This window comes from Notechis scutatus, chromosome Z, assembly GCF_049901735.1.
Source record: "Notechis scutatus isolate UNSWTSFEM ecotype Mainland chromosome Z, rNotScu1.2, whole genome shotgun sequence".
NCBI classification, from domain to species: domain Eukaryota; kingdom Metazoa; phylum Chordata; class Lepidosauria; order Squamata; family Elapidae; genus Notechis; species Notechis scutatus.
In genome coordinates, this window is record NC_142025.1 from 136,297,273 (window position 1) to 136,319,327 (window position 22,055).

The 22,055-nt window shown below is 44.4% G+C and overlaps 1 protein-coding gene across 7 annotated transcripts in view; it reads left to right on the top strand.

The window, feature by feature from the left end:
- Nucleotides 1-22,055, top strand: part of TNNT1 (troponin T1, slow skeletal type) — a 45,700-nt gene that overhangs the window by 20,916 nt on the left and 2,729 nt on the right. For all 7 annotated transcript variants that reach the window (XM_087948362.1, XM_087948363.1, XM_087948366.1 and 4 more), the window contains 7 exons: nucleotides 2,310-2,331; nucleotides 2,863-2,923; nucleotides 3,570-3,686; nucleotides 11,039-11,116; nucleotides 12,345-12,458; nucleotides 18,843-18,952; nucleotides 19,591-19,681. In XM_087948362.1, coding sequence (XP_087804488.1) covers nucleotides 2,867-2,923; nucleotides 3,570-3,686; nucleotides 11,039-11,116; nucleotides 12,345-12,458; nucleotides 18,843-18,952; nucleotides 19,591-19,681 — 567 coding nt within the window. In that variant the 5' untranslated portion in view covers nucleotides 2,310-2,331; nucleotides 2,863-2,866. The remainder of the gene's footprint in view (nucleotides 1-2,309; nucleotides 2,332-2,862; nucleotides 2,924-3,569; nucleotides 3,687-11,038; nucleotides 11,117-12,344; nucleotides 12,459-18,842; nucleotides 18,953-19,590; nucleotides 19,682-22,055) is intronic.

The window sequence follows — 22,055 nt, forward strand, 5'->3', positions numbered from 1 at the left end:
TATTCATAAGTATATACAGTATCTCCCAGAATAGCCAAGAGACAAGCAATAGTGGTCCAATCTCTAAAAGCAAGTGATAGAACTGGTTATATATACCTTCATGTAGGTCTGCTTCGTAAAAAGCAGTAAAAAGCTTGCACATCAGGGAAAATATTAGTTTAAATCTACATAAGGGGGTCATTGCTTGAAATAAGAGATAAGTACTAACAAAATCTATAATCTGCTATTTTATTTACCATCACTAGTGGTTTCTAGGGAGAGTAACGCATATAGAAAATAAGCACTGGAGGAAGAGTGGAAAATGGGACTTGTAGAAATGGATGAAGGGATAAATAAATTTACAGTGGTAAAAGAAAGTTATAAGGTGTGGAATGGATTTGAAATGCCATTCCTCTCTGCCATCTTGTTTCTTCATGTACCCACTATGAAGCCATTGGCTTCTTGGCCTTGTTTGCCAAAAATTCCCGCACTGATCTTACTCCGTTTCCTCCAATGTACAGGTAGTCCTCGACTTACAACTACTACTGAGTCCAAAATTTCTGTTACTGAGCGAGACATTTGCCCCATTTTTACCACCTTTTTTGCCTCGGTACTTAAGTGAATCACTGCAGCTGTTAATTTTAATAACTCTATTGTTAAGTGAATCTGGCTTCCCCGTTGACTTTGCTTGCCAGAAGGTCACGAAAGGTCATTGCATGACCCCCCGAGATACTGCAACCATCATAATTATATTCCAGTTACCAAGTGTCTGAATTTTGATCATGTGGCTTTGGGGAAGTTTGCAACAGTTGCATGAAAAATGGTCAAAAGTCACTTTTTTCAGTGCTGTTGTAACTTTAATGGTCACTAAACAAATGGTTGTAAGTCAAGAACTACCTATATTTCCTCCTCTCCACCCATCCACACTCCCCCCCCCACACACACACAAAAAGGGATTTGTGCAGATTTCTAAAAGAACAGGCCTGGCGGATATATTTTATAAAGATATATCTGTGGGGCTCTGATGCTGTCTGTGTGCTATGTATGTCCTGGATACATGCATGTAGTGTGTAGCAATGTGTTCTCGCTATGTATCTATATATCTGAGAACACGCATACCCCCTCCCCTGTCTATAAGGGAAGCAACATATCGAAGCCCAAATGGTGGTAGTAGATATTTTCCAGTACCCTATAGACATGGCTGTGAGCAAACCAACATCAGATCATGAAAACTGTATTTTGTTTGGTATCTATCGATCTTCATGGAGTAATTTCTGGGGTTTGGGTTTGATTCAGAGCTCATTTCTAGGATCAGTTTTCAAACCAGAGTTTTCAAATCACATTTTTGGAGCAAAGGAGGGAGCTATAGGCTTAGAGAGGCAATCTAATACGGGGTTGGTATCATACAGTGACAATGAAAGGTTGGCGAGATGTTCTGAAGGTTAAATAGCATTTTAAAGGACAGAACAATTCCACTTTAAGTAAGCAAACCTATATAGAAGGCCAATGTTGATGGCAATTTTGGTCTTTCCAGTTGCTTCAAACTATACTTTCTAGCAACCCTCACCACTGTCCTGGCTTACCGTGGGTCTAGGACAACACGTCATGGCCAACTTGCCACTGGACAACTCTCTATGGCCGACTTGCTGCAGGACAACTCACAATGAAACAATTCAATGCTGTATTAATTGTTTCTTTCGGTTACTTTTATAATTGTTAACCACGTTTTCGTCAAAACTATTGTAACTCTTGTATTTCTGGATTGACTATTTTATTATTATTGGCCATGGTTTTATTGATATTAAAATAACTTTTGTATTTGTTGAATTGTCCCATAGGAAGTTGGCCATGGTAAGTTGGCTACAATGAATTGGTTGCAGTGAGTTGGAGGTAGCAAATTGTCCCATTCTGGCTTACTGATGCCATCGGAAATTGCAGTTCTGCAACAATTGAAAGATCAAAATATTGGGTGCCAAGATTACATAAGAAGCCCATCAGATGATCTGAAGACTGCCTTGTAACATCACCTATCTGGCCCAAGTATAAAACACATCTCAGCAGTCACCAGAACACCTCTCCAGTTCAGACCAATGTAGAACAGTCACTTTATCAAAATATAGATCTATCTAGTCTATTGTCAGGCACTTTTTATTCCTGTCCTAATTGGCCTCTTGTTATGAATGTGTAGAAATGTATGCCATCCCTTGTCAGGATTGTGCATAATTCAGTTTCCTTCAGTTTCCTGCATCACCTTTGACAAGTCTTTCACTTCAAAGTTTTCTTCTTTCTCTGCATCTAATAACCGTCTTTCTATCTTCTGTTTCTCACAGAAGAAGAACGTCCCAGACCAAGGTAAGAAAGGGAAAGAGTAACCAGTTATACCCCGGTAGAGTTGCAATCATTTTGATCAGTTCCTGTGTCTTTCTACAGTGAAACCCGATTTTTCCTCTATTTTATGCTATTTTATGATCAAAAGATGTGATGACAAGTAGTCCTTGACTCACAACCATTTGTAACAATGGTGATCACATGACTCTGGGACAGGTGCAATTGTATATAAGCCACATGCCAGGTACCAAGCGCCTGAATTTTGATCACACGACCATGGGGATACTGCAATGGTCACAAGTGTGAAAGATGGTCATAAATTACTTTTTTTCTATGCTTCTGTAACTTCAGACGGTCACTAAACAAATGGTTGTAAGTTGAAGGCTGCCTGTAGTAAGCATTGTTTTATCCTTATAGAGTTTGTAAAACTTGCCCTTCGATAGAGAAAGAATTTATTTAAAGGTTGTAGAGTTGGGGAAGGTGGGATTGGTACCCAAAAGAACACTTCAATTTAACGATATTCTTCTTTCTTGGTCTGTGTTCTCTCAAACAAAGGCCAATGGTCCCACAGTTAGCTCCTCCAAAAATCCCCGAGGGGGAGAGAGTGGATTTTGATGTGAGTATTTTCTTAATTATCATTCGCAACCTTTTTTACAGGAGGGAGTGCGCCAGTGGACATTTCCCAGGTCCTTCATATCTACAGCCAGGGATGGGCTGCTGGGGGTTCGCAGGAATTCAGAAGAGCCTTTAGCTAAGATTCTGCACAGTTCACAGAACCCCCCAAATCCCACTCCTGGCTGGCCCCGCCCACCCCGCCCATCCCCCGCCAAGATTCCCCATGCAGACCATTTGGGCTGCAGGTCAGAGCAGGGTGTGTGCAGAGGCTCGGGGGAGGGGATCTTCCAGAAATTCGGGAAGGACTCTAGAGAGCGTCCATAGCCCGATGAGGCAGTTTCACCTTCCTGGAGGCTTGAGGAAAGCCCCCAGAGCCCAGGGAGGGCACCCCCCACACACACACTGTGGTGCAGGAGGCCAACTAGGCCACACACCCCAAGGCCACGCCCAACCAGCAACCAAGCAGACAACTCTTTGCTAAAAATTTTGAAGCCCACCCCTACCTACAGCTATTGCCAATGAATGTAGTTCTTTCAGATGGAATAGTTTGGCAAGCACCAAAGGACAATAATGTTCTTCAGAGTTATTAGAAGGAAGCGTTTTTCATTATTTATATCTCTTTTTTTCTTTCTGATGGTGACGAGCAGGACATCCATCGCAAACGGATGGAGAAGGATCTTCTGGAACTGCAGACTCTCATTGATGTACACTTTGAGCAGAGGAAAAAAGAAGAGGAAGAACTTGTGGGTCTCATGTCAAGGATTGTGAGTTCTCATTCTGTGTGTAACTTGATGCTAAAGTGGCAGCCATGTTATCCTTTTACATATCTATTTGAATTAGTTCATTTTTCTGGGCTGTCCATCCCCGGATAAAATTCTGAATGGTTTCTTGGCAGTTGGCAAACATTTCAAGGAGTAAACAAAAGAAACCCAAAGGCCAGTCTTCCAGACTTTCCAGAGTATTGTCTAGGGATCATGGCTGGCTGGAGAATTCTGGGAGTTGAAGTCAACTTATCTTAAAGTTGCCAGTGTTGGGGAACACTGCCTTAAAATATGACAGACAGAACGACAGACAGAATAAGAGACAGAACAAACTGTATCAGTATTATATAAATTGTGAAAAGGTTTTGCATAATACCATAACATTCTCTCTTTGCAGATCATCCCTCTTTCTACCATGACTGTGTAACAGTTCATACATTGCCGTTTGCTCTTTAAATTCACCTGTATTGTTATAAATATGAGATCATCTTACCCAACCAGGACTTTCTCAGTCTTCCCATTTCTTTTGATCTATTTGCTGTTCTTTCATGTATTTGGTTTGCAATCTGAATCTCATTCATTGCCTCTATATGACCAAACTACATCAGTACAGTTCTTTCATACTCATTTTTTCTGTACTAATATGCACTGAATATTTTTCTGTCCAGTCCACATTAATTCAGTACCTACTGATTCTTGGCTCTACTTCTTGTTCTTCTTCACATACTTCTTAAGCTTTCTTTTACTTCTCCTGATATACTCACTTTGCACTTCCATGACAGATGGAGGAAGCACCTTATAATTGCTTGAGAAATATGCACAGCTCACACAAACCATATATCATCTATTTTTCTTTGACCAACATTTGTACATCTTTCAATTTCTCTACCCATAACCTTCTTCAATAAAGGCTCAACCCTATCTATTTGCTCCAGTTTTTCACCATTTATGTAAAACTTGAAGTTGTTTACTGTAATTTCCCTGTCAAACACAACTACTTTGCTCTTTCACACACAAATGTTCACATCTACACTCCTTTTTGCATTGCAGCAAATCATTTGATCCCAGGCCATGTGTGTGGGGGGGTGTGGGGGGTGTGTGTGTGTGTATACATATACATATGTATATACATATCTATGTATATGTGGATATATATATATGCATACACAAATATTATAATATATATACCATATTTTTCACGCTATGAGACACTCCGGACTATAAGAAGCACATTAGCTTTAGAGGAAGAAAACAAGAAAAAAAAAATCTGCCTCTGACTCCCAGAATCCATCGGTATTCATTTGGCTACTGTCCTTGCAGCAAACAGCAAACACCCTGGTCAGCTTCAGTACGTTATCGCAGCCCCAGCACATGGCTCTTTAGGGCTCTGCTCCATTGCGCCCACCATTGGTCAGTTGAGCTGAGCTGCTGCCGCCACTGCGGAATGCAGGAGCCTTCACTGCTGAGCAGCTGACTGGCAGTTGAATCGGCCCCCCGGAATACCACCGATCAACTGTTCTAGGCGGTGGGGATCACCACCGCCACTACTGCCTATCTCTGTCCATTCGCTGCTGCCCATTCATCACTGCCTATTGGCAGGGAATGAAGGGCAGCAATCAGGCGACAGTGAACGGGTGGCAGCAAATAGGTGGCGATAGACGGCAGCAGTGGCAATCCCCGCCACCTAGAACAGCTGATCGGTGATATTCCGGGAGGCTGATCCAAACACCAATCAGCTGCTCAGCAGCGAAGGCTCCAGCATTCCCCAGCAATGGTGCCGCACCAACCACAACCCCCCCCGCCGCAATATTCGCTCTATAAAACGCAGAGACATTTCCACCCCTTTTGTGGGGGGAGTGCATCTTACAGTGCAAAAAATAGAGTGTGTTTGTATGTATGTGTGTGTGTATATAATTCTGTAATGTATGTTTGTTTTGTATGTATGTATGTATGTATGGTATTCACCTTTGTTCAGGTATTTTCCCACGTCATTATAATTGTGCTTTTAAAGTTGGAGCGACGTTTCAGCAGAATCCTCCAGTGATGGAGCATCCACAACTCCAGGCTGCGAGGTATTTCATCGATTAATTGTTCTCACTGTCAGAAAATTTATCCTCACTTCTAGGTTGGATCTCTCTTTAACAAGCTTCCACCCATTACTTCTTGTAATGGTGTAATGCTTAAGAGAAGTCAACCCCCTCTTCTCCGTGACTGGAGATCAGTAGCAGCAATCTTCCAAGTACTGGAAGACAATTGCCGTGTTCCCCTCCAATCCTTCTCTTTCATAGGCTTAGCGCCAAGATAGAGGCCAGGGCATCTAGGAAGAATAGTCCTGGAGACTGTGATTCCAGAAGTGTTGGATCCAATGATTCTATTATGGTTGAAACTGATCCAGAAACCCCCCAGGACTCTGTGTCTGGCCCACTGATAGCCCTGAAATCTAACCCCACCCAATTCCAAGTGGAGGTGGGCATTTAAGAATTTGCCTCTGTTCTGGCTGTATTTGTACTTCGTGTGTTGAATTTACAGCAAAGAAACCAAATATTGATAGACAGGTTGAACCAAAACCACATTGACAAAGGCAAGGAAAAGCCAATCTTAAAAGCTAACAAAGCTACGGCTACATGAGTTACAAGCCTGATCCTTTTATTTAACCAACTATGCTACAGGATCTGCAAGGGTGAGGTCAGCTTTTTTGTTTTCTGTGTTTGAGTCAATTTTGAGATCCGGCATCCACGTGGATATGTTCACCTTTTTTGGCAAGATTTTCAGAAGAGGCTTGCTGGGACAATGGCTGGCCTACGATCACCCAGATGGCTTTATGCCTTCAGCTGGACATAGTCTCCCACTGATGTCTTTAACCACTACACCAAATTGGCCCTTTATACCTACAGGCAGTCCTTGACTTATGACAACACCGAAGACCAAAATTTTGTTTCTAAAGCAAAGCGATTTTGAAGTGAGTTATGCCTTTTCCCCACAGTTGTTAAACAAATCTTTACAGTTGTTAAGTGAATCGTGCAGTTTCTGAAAAGCTTCCAGTGATGAAGCCCCCAAAACTCCTGAAGAAAGGCTGTTCCACTGGTTGATTGTCCTCACTGTTAGGAAATTTCCCCTTAATTTCAGATTGCTTCTCTCCTTGATTGGTTCCCATTCATTGTTGCTTGTCCTGCCTTCTGCTGCTTTGGAAAATAAGTTGACCCCCTCTGCTCTGTGGCAGCCCTTCAAGTACTAGAATACCGCTATCATATCTCCCCTAGTATTTCTTTTGTCTAGACTAGCCCAACCCAAATCCTGCAACCATTCTTCATATATTTTGGGTCTCCAGGCCTTGAATCATCTTTGTTGCTCTTCTTTGCACTTTTCCCAAAGACTCAAATCTTTTTTCTATTGTGGTGACCAAAACCGGATGCAGTATTTCAGGTTGCGATCTTACTAAGCCTTTATAAAGTGGTATTAAAACTTCACATGATTTTGTGACCACCAGTTTCTCAGCTGGCTTCTTTACTTAAAGAAGGACTAGCACTTGGGGGTTACCCCACTCCTATTCTAATGTCTGTACCCTTATACCAAACGTCTCAATTACTGGCAAGCCCAGGAATCCATAAAGTCCAATTCCCAAGGGGCCCTGAAGTCAACCAGACTGCACATCACGGAACTTGGTGCTTGTCATGTTTTTATGGGTCTCTCTGTGTCTGTCTGTCTCTCCCTCCCTCCCTCCCTCCCTCCCCCTCTCTCCCTCCCTCCTCTCTCTCTCCCTCTCTCTCCCTCTCTCCCTCCCTCCCTCTCTCTCTCCCCTCTCTCCCTCCCTCCCTCTCCCTCCCTCCCTCCCTCCCTCCCTCCCTCCCTCCCTCTCCCCTCCTGGTGCCTTTGTTCTTTGAATACATTGCCAGAGGGAAGAAAGCTTTCAATAGGTTTATAGCAGAAGACCTTGTATTACTGTTTCTGGTTTTATCCCTGTGTTTTTGGAGGGAGGGTCGAGGGGATTGTGCGGTTTGGGAAAGTTATTTTTGTTTTTGTCTATGGAGATTCTCAGCCATCCAGGTCATGGTTGTTCCAAAGCTGCTTTTTCAAGAGGCAACTGGACTTTCTTTGTTTTTCCTTGAAGATGTTTCGCTTCTCATCCAAGGTGAGCTCAGAGCTGGAGAAGCTTCTTGGATGAGAAGTGAAATACCTTCAAAGACAAAACCAGAAAGTCCAGTTGCCGCTTGAAAAAAGCACCTTTGCTTTTCGGGATTATTTTTGTTTTCATTTTCGTGAAACCTTTTAAAGGACATATTTATGTTTATTGGTGCCCTCAAAGCAGTGTTGACTATTCCATTGCCTAGACCAGTGGTCCCCAACCTTTTTTATGCCGCGGCCCGGTACCGGCATCAGCTGGGCGCCGCCATCTTTTTTTGATGAAAAAGTGCTTCCGGTGAGCTTTCTACCTGTAAAAGCTCACCGGAAGCACTTTTTCATCAAAACAAGATGGCGGCGCCCAGCAAACCAGCGGCCCGGTAGGATTTGTTCCACGGACCGGTACCGGTCCGCGGACCGGTGGTTGGGGACCCCTGGCCTAGACCAGTCCTTGCGGCTTTCTTGGCGTAGTTTTTTCAGAAGTGATTTGCCATGGCCTCCTTTCTACTGCAGAGAGAGAATGACTTGACCGAGGCCACGCAGGTGACTTTGTGTTTAAGGCAGGATTGGAACTCCTGGTTTCTAGCCTGGCAGCTTCCCCTGGGCACCAAGGGACTCGTCCTTTACTGTTTGGCCTCCCTTTATTTTCCTCCCTTTATTTTTCTGTTTGTATAGAGGTGAAGTCAGTGGTGGGATTCAGCCAGTTCACACCACTTTGGGAGAACCGGTTGTTAACTTTCTGAGCAGTTTGGTGAACTGGTTGTTGGGAGAAATCATTAGGGCAGAGAACCGGTTGTTAAATCGTTTGAATCCCACCACTGGAGGTAGTCCTTCACTTATGACCACAATTGAGCCCAAATGTTCTGTTCTTAAGTGAAACATTTGTTAAGCATGTTTTAAGTGGAGTTGATAGGTTAGTATCCCGGTTGTTAAACGAATCTGGCATTGACTTTGCTAGCCGGAAGTTTGCCAAAGATGATCACATAACTCCGGGACAGTACGACGGTCATAAATATGAACCAGCTGCCAAGCGCCTGAACTTTGATCACATGACCATGGGGATTCTGCAAAGGTTGCAATTGTGAAAAATGGTCATAAGTCACATTTTCCAATGCCGTTATAATTTTGAACTGTCACTAAATGAATTGTTGTAAGTCAAAGACTACTTGTATTAACTGATAAATGTTCTACTTTGCTTTCTTCTGTTATAACTGCTAAAATAAGTAGAACTGTATTTGCAATTGCTTTCCCAGAGGCAAATGCGTTTTCATTCATAGCATTCAATCTAAAACTGAAATTGCTTGTCTGAGGGAACAAAACGTTGCTCTTTGCTGCCACCTGGTGGCCAGTTAGGCACCATGATGCAAGTTAAATCCAAAATGTGAGATACAGGTGGTCCTCAACTTACAATCACAATTGGGACCAGAATTTCTGTTGCTAAGTAAGTTGGTTGTTAAGTGAGTCATGACTGATTTTACAACCTGTTTTTGCCATCATTGCTAAGCAAATTCCTGCAGTAGTTAAGTGAATTGCTTGGTCATTAGGTGAATCTGGCTTCTCCTGTTGATTTCACCTGTCAAAAGCCAGCTGGGAAGGTCTCAAATGGCATTCACATGAACCCCAAAAGCTGCACCTGCCATAAATACATGCTGGTTGCAGAGGTGGGATTCAATTTTTTTTTACTACAGGTTCTGTGGGCGTGGCTTGGTGGCCATGGCAGGGGAAGGATACTGTAAAATCTCCAGTCAGAGGTGGTGTTTGCTGGTTCTACTCAAAATTTCCGCTACCGGTTCTCCAGAACTGGTCAGAACCTGCTGAATACTATCTCTGGCTGGTTGGCAAGCACCCAAATTTCGATCACATGACCGTGAGGATATTGCATTGGTCATAAGTTTGAGGATAGGTTAGAAGTCACTTTTTCCAGTGCTGTTGTATCTGCAAGCAGTTGGTAAATGAATGGATGTAAACTGAGGACTATCTATAATTGCATTCCCAGATAATTATAATTAAGTGTGATCATTCCTAAAATTATGGGGTGAGCAAAGCCTGTATTTATCTGGAAAGAATAGAATAGAATAGGAATAGGAATGGGAATAGGAATAGGAATAGAATAGAAATAGAATAGGAATAGGAATAGAATAAAATAGGAATAAATTAGAATAGAAAGTATCTGAAGAGAATAGAATAGGAATAAAACAGAATAGAATAGAACAGGAATAGAATAGAAAGTATCTGAATAGAATAGAATAGAATAGAATAGAATAGAATAGAATAGAATAGAATAGAATAGGAATAGGAATAGGAATAGAGGAATAGAATAGAATAGGAATAGAATAGGAATAGAATAGAAATAGAATAGAATAAAATAGGGATAGAATAGAATAGGAATAGGAATAGAACAGAACAGAACTTTTAAATGTATACTAATTAGCATACATTAAAATGAAACTTTGTTGCATTTAGCTCCCAAAAGATAACCATTATGCATATATCCATATACCACTTTACATTTCTCAGAAAGAGATCTCTGAAAACCAAAAACATATGTCCAGTGGCATGTTATGAAAAGAGTGAGAGAAGAAGTTGTTATTTGGTGCGGAAAGACATAGTTGTGAGAAATTCTCAAATACAGGTGGTGATTGCTTAATGACCAGCTGTTTAGCAACCATTTGAACAGATTCCCTAAAAGTTATTTATGACCTGGTTTCAGAGTTCTGATGGCTGCACACTCCCACGTGGTCACATGACCCCATTTTGACCACTTGACCACTGACTCACCTTTATGGCCAGTTGCAGTATTCTGTGAATACACAACCATGATTTATGAGAGTTTTTTGCCACTTTCTGGCCTCTTCGGCCAGCTTCCAGCAAAAAACACCCATAGAAATACATTGATTCACTTAACGACCATGGCACCTGTTTAACGACCACCACATTTACTTAAAGAACCCAGCATTCAGTTAACGATCATGGCAAAAAACCTCATAACATTTTCAATCATATAGGTCCCTTGACTTAGACCTATAATGACAGAAATCCCAGGATCTTTTATGTCTTAAGTTGAGGGCCGCCTGTACATAGGATGCTTTCATGTGCCAATAGAGTTCCACAATTTTCTGCAAAGAAGGATATGGGGAGTAAGTACATCATCTTGTCCTTGGCTGAAATGAGCTTTGATGAAATCATCTTGTTGAATGCTGCAAAGAGTCCAAGTCATCATCTGTGTCCTTTGACAGGAACAACGCAGGGCTGAGCGTGCCGAACAACAGCGAGTCCGCACTGAGAAAGAACGGGAACGACAGGCCAAGCTTGCCGTGAGTATCATAATTTTCTAGGATGGAACAGGAAAGAGTGTAAACTGATGATGATACACTGATGACATCACCTGGTTGGGTAGTGAGATGTCTGCAAACAAACAACCAAGCTCAGAGGACACCAGGAACTCCACAGTGTAAAGCCTTTGAAAGCTTAGCATAGGTATTAAGGTCTAAATTTATTAATTTAGGTTCTTTTTTTTTTCAGTTTTCTTCCAAATCAACTAGATATATTGGTGTTCAATAGGTGAGAAACTGTAATTTGACACTGAATCACATGAGAAGTCAACATTGTGATATAACTCAAGTCCGGAAATAGCCAGGAAGGTTTTTTTTTTTAATCCTTGTGCTAAAACAAGGAATTAACACTTTAAATTGATTTTAAATTGATTTTTAAATTGATTTTTAGTAGTTATTTTAAAATTTTTGAAAGTCTTCTGAGTTTGAATTGCCTTCAATACGTGATTGACAAGGTAATGCAAACATATTAACTAAACAATATGGCCCAGATGCTTAGCAAATTTGGAGGTATCTGTAATTTTAAGTTCTTTAGGAAAGCGGTCCCCAAACTTTATGACGTGGTAGCCCAGCAGGGGGAGGGGAGGAGGAACCGGCCCATGCAAGTCAAGCTGTGCATTTGCACCACTCATGCAAGTCGAGCTATGTGGGTGCGCGCAGGCCTGCTGCTTGTGCAAATCAAGCTTGCCATGTGCATGCATGTGCCAGCCCTCTGCTTGTGCGGCCTAGTTTCAAATGGTAGTGGGCTGTGGCCCAGAGGTTGGGGACCCCTAGTTTAGAAGATGGTGCAGTAGAACGGGAGCCGAGAGTTCAATTTTATAAATATGAAAACATAAAATGAAAGTATTATCTTGGTTTTGTTTCCAACCTATGGAATAAAGTATCAAAATATCCAATTTTGGAAAAAATCAACCAGTCTAGTGTTTAAAAAGGTGAAATATATTTATGATTTAAAAAATGAAATTAATTCATAAGAAAATATTGTTCCAGGTCTATCAGAGCCTGGAAAAAAGAAATGATCAGCAGAAAGAAAGAAATGATCAGCAGACTTCTTATATTGGTGGGTTAAGGCTGATCCATTTGCTGACAATTTGTGGAAAGTCTTGGAAGGATACGCTAAAGATTTTTGGAGATCCTTGCACAGCCTGGAGTCTCCATAGTTTTTCATCTGATGGTTCTATAATGTTCTCCATGGTGTCCTCCTTTTCAGGAAGAAAAGATGAGGAAAGAAGAAGAAGAGGCCAAGAAAAGAGCTGAAGATGATGCTAAGAAGAAGAAAGTGCTGTCCAATATGGGGGCTCACTTTGGTGGATACCTGATCAAGGTAAGTTGGCTTCACTTGGGAGGGAACTACAATTTCATTTTATTCTTTCAGGCAGAGACATTAAGATGAAGCTGCACATGAATCTAGTATTGCAAAATATAATCCCATAAGAAATGTTCTGTTTGTAGTTTTTTTTGTTTTTGGGAACAGAATCTCGAGTTTTAGGTCTTACTACGTCACTTTTTGGACTGTCATCTAGAGCCTGTGGTTGAGATTCTCCCCTTCGATCCCCTGGTTTTTGGAGACTGCTAACTAACAGTGCCGGTTTCGCCCGCTCGTGTTGTAGCGAGTGCTGCTCATCCACGTAGGCCATGACATGTTTATCTCGGCTCTCTCTTTCCAACTCTCCACGGTGGAAGTTGAGGGAGGTGGCATTGGCCACCTTCTTTAATGCTGCAGCCTGTGCTGTTTTTGTTGCCGTCTCTCTTTGTTGTTCGAGCAATTCCAATTGGGCCTGAGTTTTGGCCATTTCTGCTTGTTTGCTGGCCATTTCTGCTTGTTGAGCTGCTACTGCCTCCTTCTGCCAGGTCATCTCTGTCGTTACATGTAAATCTGCCTCTGCTACTGCAGCTTCGATTTGAGCTTCTACAGCTTGTTCGGCATAACTCGCTGCCTTTGAGGCCTTAGATGCGTTGCTGCGACAGGAGGATGCTCTAGGAAGGATGGGAAGAGCCAGCTGCAGAGAATTGCCATGAGATGTTGGAACCTGCTTGAGATCTAGCTGGCTTGGGATGGAGGGATGAGGCTTTCTTAGAATAGTGGGAGGAAGCACGTGATCGAGGGGCTATGTCGGATGTGGCCCTCTCCCCAACGTTTCTTCCAGCTGTAGTGTGTCATGGAGTGCTGCTTGGAGAGAGTCTTTGCCTCTATGAACGAAGTCCTCATGTTTCCTGTTCATCTCCTTGAAACATCAAATATGTTCTTGGAACTTTGGGTCACCCAGCTTCGACTGGATGAGTTTACTTTCACTGTCTCTCCACTGTGCAAGAAAGTCACCTAGGTCTTTCTGCAATGTGAGGATTCTCTCGAGGGACAGCTTGCGTTTGGGGGTATCGCAGATCTCCAGCAGCTGCGACCATGAGTTTGTATGGTGTCGATACTGCCAGTCCCAATCCTCCCTCAAGTATGACTCCATGGTCTCAGTAAGCTTCCTATGCTGTCTGAGGCTGTAGGCTTTCAGAGGTCCCGTTGTCTCTTCAGAATTGTGGATATCTGATTCTGGGTTTTGGGAGCCAAGCTCCACCTTTACATCAAGGGTGGGTGGAGGGTTCGAGTCCTCTGGTATGTCAGAGACATCTGTCATGGCTAAAGACGCTGCCATGCTTTAAATTGGCAAACAGTGAATCTTGGGAAAATTCAGCGGTTTCCCATGCAATTTCCCTTTTTCTACTAGGGTGCGCTTCAAGCGGGTTGCTGAAGTTCACTGGTTGGCCACTAGAGGGTGCATTGCAAGGTCTGGAAGATGCTGGTGCAATACACAGGTTGGCGGCTTGGATGCGTTGCAATTCAGTACTTGACCCTTGCGCTGCGTTGCAAGGGCTGCTGAATTTAGGAAACTCCTTTAAAATTCACTACTTGACCAGAAGGGGCTGCTGCGAGCTGGTAGCTGAATTTAGAAAATTCCTATAAAATTCATTACTTGACCACAAAGGGTTGCTGCAAGCTAGTGAATGAATTTAGAAAACTTATGTGAAATTCAGTACTTGACCACGTAGATGGCACTGCAGGCTGGTAGCTGAATTTAGAAAACTTCTATGCAATTCACTGGTTGACCACTAGAGGTGTGCATTGCAAGGTCTGGACGATGCTTGTGCACTACACAGGTTGGCCTCTTAGTGGTGCTTAACCCTTGGGGTTATGTTGCAAGATGTTGCTGAATTTAGGAAACTTCCTGTAAAATTCAGTACTTGGCCATGAGTGGAGCTAGACCCTTGGGCTGCGTTGCAAGGGGTAGCTGAATTGCATGCATTTATGATGGATAGTCATCAAAGGATGTTTTGCTCTTAACTATTACTTGGGCAAACTATGATTAGGCGATCTCCTTTTGTTAAGCAGTATAGGTTGGTGTCGTTGATTAGGGACTGCCTTTAATTCCAGTAAAAAAGGAAAACCTTTTCACTTTGCCAACAAAGAAAGATGGCAGGCTGTATTCCTTTCTTTAAATTGGTGGCTGGATTTGGTTTCCCTCTTTGGAGGGCGTATATGGCCCGTTTCTATGGAGATGGCTCAGCACTAAAGAACTTACAACACTGTTGCTTGGAGACCCTGTCATAAACTGTCTAGAGGGGCCTCTTTATGCTTTGCCTCCCCTCCAGATGATCAGAGGAAATCAACAATTGTCTCTTTTTGACTGAAGACTAAGGAATTAACACAGTTTCTTATTTAAATCCTGTCTCTTTGCAAAAAAAAACAGTTCTAGAGTTTGCAGGGACAGACAGGGACGATGTAGCTTGTTTTGTCTCTAGCAAGTGGGGGGATTTCCGGCCCCTGCCAATAATTCAAATAGGCTATATAACTTCAGTTGCTCAGAGGGAGAGAGAGATCAGAGTTTAAATCCTCCTTTGGGAGTTCCAATTTCAATATACCTTTACTTTGGCGTGCAGATTAGCACTGTAATTGTACTGTGGGAGTTGACTCTTCATAGGAATTCAGATAGCAGTATAAGTTTACTTTGCGAATTCAGAGTAGTCCATATTTTCACTTTGGGAGTCCAAATTAACTGTATTTTTACTGTTCTATCATTTATAATTACTGGCTGAATGTATAAAGACAGACAGGCAAACTCTACAAAGTCTTCCATACAAAGTTTCTTTATTGGTCACAAGGCATTCTCAAGCTGTAACTCACGGTTATGTCGAGATTCATCTAATGTCCAACTCTTTGCACAGGTGACTTCATAGTGTAAAAAGACAGCTCTCTCCATCCCATAACGATGGAGCAGAGAGATCCAGAATGCTGCTGGATCCAGGCAAGGAAAGGGAACAAAGGGCTTCCCCCAACCCACCAAGGGTCAATTCAGTAACCAATCAGGATTACAGATGTGACCACATGACATGGACTACATTTCCCATGATGCCTTAACTACATTTACCATGATGCATTCCCTTAAGGGGACAGCTCCCAATACTTAACTATCCCACTTGCCAATTAACTATATACTGTCTGGACAGCACAGCACATATGTTCCTTTTGGCTTCTAGGTGCTCGCTAAGAAAGGATTTTTTGAAATAACCATCAAAGCATTAGTATTTCATATATTATTACTAACACGCTCTGATGCTAAAGAGTTCTACTCCCCCTCCCCACCTGAAAAGAACTTTGTTCCAAATGTAAAACACAAGCATAGAGGAGAAGAGTTTCAGTTTTAGTTTTAGTTTCACAGCAGCAAGCAGCTTTAGTACAGAACAGTTGAGCTAAGCCACACCCAGGCTCCTTGCTGTTTCCTTCTTGCTCACACAACAAATACGGTTTCAGTTTCCAAACAGCCCTCAATCAATGGATACTGTTAAGCAGAGGCAGAATTTTTTCTCCCTCATTTTCCTCCCCAAAAACCAAGCCCAACCACATAGTTTCATAGCAAAGCATGGGTATCAAGCTAGTATAATAGTATCTAAGGCAGGGGTGGGCAAACTACGGCCCGCGGGCCACATCCGGCCCGTTGGTCTGTCCAATCCGGCCCGCCCCTGAAAAAAAATCGCTGCCATTGGTCTGTCCAATCCGGCCCGCCCCTGAAAAAAAATCGCTGGGCCACGTATTGCCCTGTGCCGTGTGGCCCCCAAAGATGCAAAACAGTGCGGAGCGATCTAGGGGTAGGAAAGAAAAGAAATTTGCAAAGGCCTCGGCTGGGAGTTGAAATCACCTTCGAGTGCGACCTCTCCGAAGGTGAGTCCCCGCCGATCCCCCCTTTTTCCGGGGCTTCCAGGCTTAAACTTTGCAAAGGCAAAGCTTGCAGGCTGGAGCGTCTTCCCGCCGAGGAGCGGGAAGGGTTCCGCCTGGTGGGCTGCTTGGAGTGGGCTGCTTGGAGCCACCTAAAGCTAGGCCGCTGCTGGTGGAGCCTTGCCCTGCCTTGGTGCCCCGTTTCCCGGCTCAGCGGTCCTGCTCGGGTGGCACTTTAAAAGCCTGCTCCCAGCACCCGAGCAACTTCCCAGCAACTTTCGGCTTCGTTTTAACTCGCGGGCGCTCGCGCCTGGCCCCGAGCTGCGTGGTGGAGGGGAAGCCCGGCGGGCGGGCGGGCTGCTTGGAGGAGGCGACCGGGCGGTGCTCTGGCAGCAGCAACAGGCAGTTCCGCCCGGGCTCCGCTCAGGTGTTCGGCTGGGGCTGTCAGGAGTTGCTACTGCCGGTGCAGCTCCGCGCGGCTCCAGTCCTTCGTTGCCTTGGGAAGGAAAAGGCAAAACCAGGAGCCGCTGAGCCTGAGCCTCTGGTGCCGCTGCTGCCATTGCAAAGCACCGCCGCGGCTCTTCCTTTTGCCTTTCCCTTCCCGAGGCAGCGCGGGACTGGCCGCAGCGAGCCGCGCCGGCGGTAGCAACTCCTGACTCAGGGGCCTCCGAGGGGAGGGGAAGGAGGGAAAGGGGGGGAAGGGGGGACGATTCCCAAAAATCTTGTGCTGACCCGGCCCGTCTGTCAAATTTTAAAAGTCAATGCGGCCCCCGAGCCAAAAAGTTTGCCCACCCCTGATCTAAGGAGTAAACTACAATTTTGAGAAATGGGCACCACTGTATGACTTTTGGCAAAGGTATCCCTGAGATCTTATCTAGTAAGGCTACTCTGGCATGAGCTTATAAGTGAATGTCAACATCTCATGAGATTTAATAATCTTTTTTTTAAAAAAGGCAAGCAGCTGCATCTTGGAGAAAGTTCTATATACGTGATTACACATTTCTAGAAAAGCAACCGTCCCTGATTCCAGGCTCGGTCTCTTCTCAACAGTGCTGCTGCAATTTTGGAGTCCCATTTTTTTTGATGTTTCAGTTCATTGGGGCCCCAACCAGCATCTTTAACAGAAGATTAGCAATCTTGGGCAGGCACTGGTAATAAGTAGGAGGAGAAAGAGGAAATGCATGCCTAGACATGGTTTGCTCTCATCCCAAGAGGTTGGTAGTAGAGCAAGAAAAGGAGAGGAGAGGAGTTAGCCAAGGCATGGAGCTCGCTTGCCTAGAAGGCAGCCTGTCCAACATTCCACCCAACTGGACATTAACCTAGGCTGTTCCGGTTTGTTTCTTTTTTGTTCTGTAGAGGGAAGTGTTAATACCACTTTATTATGTCTTGGTAAGATTGTTGTGGCCCGCCTGCGGCTGACAGAGCTGGCAGCAGAATTGCACAGTGAGGAGGTTGGGGAGGAACCTGAGCCATTCCTGGAGGCCGAGGACGGCTCGGACAAGGGCTCTGCGTCAGAAGAAGAGATGGGGCCAGGGCAGGCTGGCAGTCATCAGCTGCCTTTGGGCTCAGACAGCAGTGAGGCCGGGGAGCTTCTGGAACTCGTTCCCAGCCTGCACATGCGCAGAGCTGCCAAAAGAAAGAAACAATTAAGAACTCAGGGTCGACGTGGGAGTAAGGCCACAGGTAGACAATGAATGGCCCCTCCAATCAGGATTAAAAGAGGAGCAAAAGAGGAGGGGGCTTTTGCAGGAAACAACTCGCTCATTCATTCATTCATTCGTTCAAGCCTTGTCTGTGTAACCCAGCCCTTCCCTGTCAGCACTGCGTGTGGAAATATTTACCGGGCAGCTTTCCATGATAGAGAAGGTCTGAGCTAATTAGCATACCTTTGCAAGACTGTTTGCCAAGCTGTTGGCTGAATGTGAATACACTAAATTCACATTAATTTAATAAAATATGTTTTGACAGGACTCAGAGTTGGCTTAGTGCTTTTTGGGGAAGCCTAGGACAGAACAAGACCATAGTTGGAATATTGCATCCGGTTTTGATTGCCACGATATAAAAAAAGATGTTGAGACTTTAGAAAGAGTGTAGAAAAGAAGCTAAACATATGAAGAATGGTTGCAGGAATTGAGTATGTCTAGTTTAATGAAAAGAAGGACTGGGGTGACAGGATAGCAGTGTTCCAATATCTCAGGGGTTGCCACAAAGAAGAGGGAGTCAAGCTATTCTCCTGATCACCTCAGGGCAGGACAAGAAACCAGGGATGGAAACTAATAAAGGAGAGAAGCAACTTAGAACTAAGAAGAATTTTCCTGACAGTTATAACAATTAATCAGTAGAACAGCTTGCCTTTAGAAGTTGTGGATACTCTAACACTGGAAGTTTTAAAGAAGAGATTGGACAATCATTTATCTGAAATGGTGTAGGTTTTCCTGACTGAGCAGGGGGTTGGACTAGAAGACCCCCAAGGTCCCTTCCAACTCTGTTATTCTGTTATTTTTGCAGGCAGAGCAAAAACGTGGAAAGCGGCAGACTGGCCGAGAAATGAAGATCCGGATCTTAACAGAGCGACGAAAACCTTTGAACATAGAGAACTTAGGCGAGCAACAGTTGAGGTGGGACCCAGAGGAGAACTCTGTGTGGTTGCATTCCTGGAGGGAGGGTTGTATAGGACAGGGGTCGCCAACTTTTTGGACTTCAGGGACCACCAAACTCATAATTTTAAATCCCGTGGACCACTAATATGAATTTTGACTGACGGTGGCTTGCTGACGTTGGTGGGAAAGTCCTTCCCATATTCCAGAGTTGCAGTAGTCACAGGACTGGCCCTTTGGTCATCCCAGAGCTGCTCCGAGATGACCAAAGGGCCAGTCCTGTGACTACTGCAACTCTGGAAGATGGGACCGACTTCCCCACCAAAGTCAGCAAGCCACCCTGGGGCGGATTTTCCTCCCCGCTGTTAGTCTTACCTTCCAGTTCCAGCCCGCATGGATCAACTCAAGGCTAAGGTTTGCGTTCGGCTGAAGGGTGGGAGCCAGCGGGTGGGGGGCCTATGTGGGCGGCGCAGCCTTGTGTTCCCATGCAGCCTGGTTTAATTGCTTTGGGGGTGGGAATTTCTCTGCAGAACACCAAAATTTTCTCATGAACCACCAGTGGTCCCCAGCTCACTGGTTGGTGACCACTGGTATAGAGACCTAGGCTGAAGGTTGGTGTGGCATTACTAGAGGATCGTCGTATTTTCCTGTGTCTCCAGGGAAAAGGCCAAGGAGCTCCACGACTGGATCCATCATCTAGAATCAGAGAAGTTTGATCTGATGGAGAAACTCAGACGTCAAAAATACGAGGTGAGGAGACAAAGGGTTGGGGAGGAAAAGGATGAAAGCAAGGTTTGTCTTTTGGGGAGAAGCTGTTAAAGATGAAACAACACGTTCAGAGGAGCATCATGAAATGCCACGAAGTTATAATTTTCTCCCAAGTTAATAAAATGTATTGGTAGAGAAATGGAAATGTTCCCCAACTTGTAATGTCTGCCTTTCTCCAATGCTGCACCTTCTACGTTCTGTGTTTTGTGCCTCTTAATCCTAAGGTTCAATTCCATTCATCAGTCTTAGGGTGTTTAATCATACCCTTCTGGTATCCTGATCAAACATTTCAGTGGTTTGGTTGCTTTTAAAATTCTTCCTTTTTTGGTGTTGGTATAGGTATGCAATGAAATTTTCAAATGGTAAAAAGTTTCAGAAGTGTCGTTTCTTTTCCTGTAATCTCTTCCCATGGAATAAAGTAACTGGAGTCTTTTTTTAAAGATAAAGGGTTTACAAGTCGTCCTTGACCTACAACCGCAATTGAGCCCAAAATTTCTATTGCTAAACAAGACGGTTGTTAAGTGAGTTTTGCCCCGTTTCAGTCCTTTCTTGCCATTGGTATCAAGCAGGGGTGGGATTCGAAAATCCCAGCAACTGGTTCGCTGCCCGGTTGCTGGGTAGGAGTGGCCATGGTGGGTGGGGCCTACCAGAACTTCCTGTTTCCAGCTTCCATTGGGCCTCCAGAGCCCGTGGGAGGCTGTTTTCACCCTCCCAAAAGTCCAGAGTAGTGGTGGTATTCGACCGGTTCTGTCTGGTTCTGGTGAGCCGGTAGGAGCAGCAGAGACCAAACCGGTTCTCTCCACCGCTCTGCTGTTGCGCCCATCCACCCGCCCAAGCTCCCATATTCACTTTTAAATGGCGCGACATTGCTCTAAAAACCGCAGCAGCACGGGGAGTAGGAAAAGCAACAGTGGCGGAAGGTCTCCTGATACGAAGTGCCCCACCAACGCCGAAGTCAACGCAGGCAGTACCATATCCGGGTATGCAACAAAAGTACTTCCTAACAGCAAGCCCCCCCCCACCATTTCCCCCCATTTCGCATGTTTAATATAGGCTTTAATTTGGGGGGAGGGGCTTAATTTGATTTTATGCCTATAAAACATGCTGGGACTTCCTATTGGGGGAGGCCTTATTGTTGGAGAAACACGGCACCAGTTTGCACCTATTCGCTAGAACCGGTTGTTAACATTCTAAGCAGTCCGGAGAACCGGTTGTTAGAAGAAATTACTGGCCTAATCCTGTAAGGAAGGCAGGAAGGAAACATTCTGGTGTTACTTACAGAAACTGCCTCTCCGTTAAACCTTATTGCATTCTTGGCAGGACTAGACTTCCTGTCTCCGGAGCTTCTCTGGAGTTTTTTTCTGCTCCTTTGCTGGAACTTTGCTTGTGTGGAGTGACCATTCAAAGTTACAATGGCACTGAAAAAAGTGACTTATGACCATTTTTCACACTTACGACTGTTGCAGCATCCCCACAGTCATGAGAGGACAGGCGAGGAGATGCGTGCCTCGATGTGAGTGATGTTGAGTTGGCCACGCCCAGCCAGTCACATGATCAACAAGCCACGCCCACAGAACCGGTTGTTAAAAATTTGAATCCCAGCCCTGTCCAGAGGCCTCCCCATGGTCTCTGGAAGGGCAAAAACAGCCTCCCCCGGCCTCTGGAGGCCCACTGGAAGCCAGAAACAGGCCTGTTTCCGGACTTACAGAGGCTTGGTTTTCCCCCTCCCAAAGCCTCCGCGCGGACCCTGCACTTACCTCCATCAAAAATAGGCCGCGTGGAGACTCCTGGGAGGGGAGGGGTGGGGAGGGGCCAGCCGGCTGGTTGAAATACCAATTCGGTGAACCGGCTGTAACTTTAACATCCGAACCGTAGGATCCTACCCCTGGGATCAAGTGAATCAGTGCAGTTGTTAAATAAGTAACATGATTTGTGAAGTGAACCTGGCTTCCCCATCGACTTTGCTTGTCACAAGGTCGCAAAAGGTGATCACACACGAACCTGGGAATATAGGCAACTGTCACAAGTATGAATCAATTGCCAAGTGTCCGAATTTTGATCATGTGACCAGGTGATGTTGCAATGGTCGTAGGTAGGAGAAATGTCATAAGTCTCATTTTTTTTATGCTGCTGTAACTTAGAATGGTCCCTAAAAGAATGGTTGTAAGTCGAGGATACCTGTATACAGAAAGGCCTGTTGGAGAACAGAGCATGTGGAATAAGGAACTGTTTTAGAAAGTCCAAAGAGTCTAAATAGAGGTATCCTCGAGTTACAACAGTTCATTTAATGACCATTTGAAGTTACAACGGCCCTGAAAAAAAGTGACTTGCGGCCGTGTTTTTCACACTTATGAAC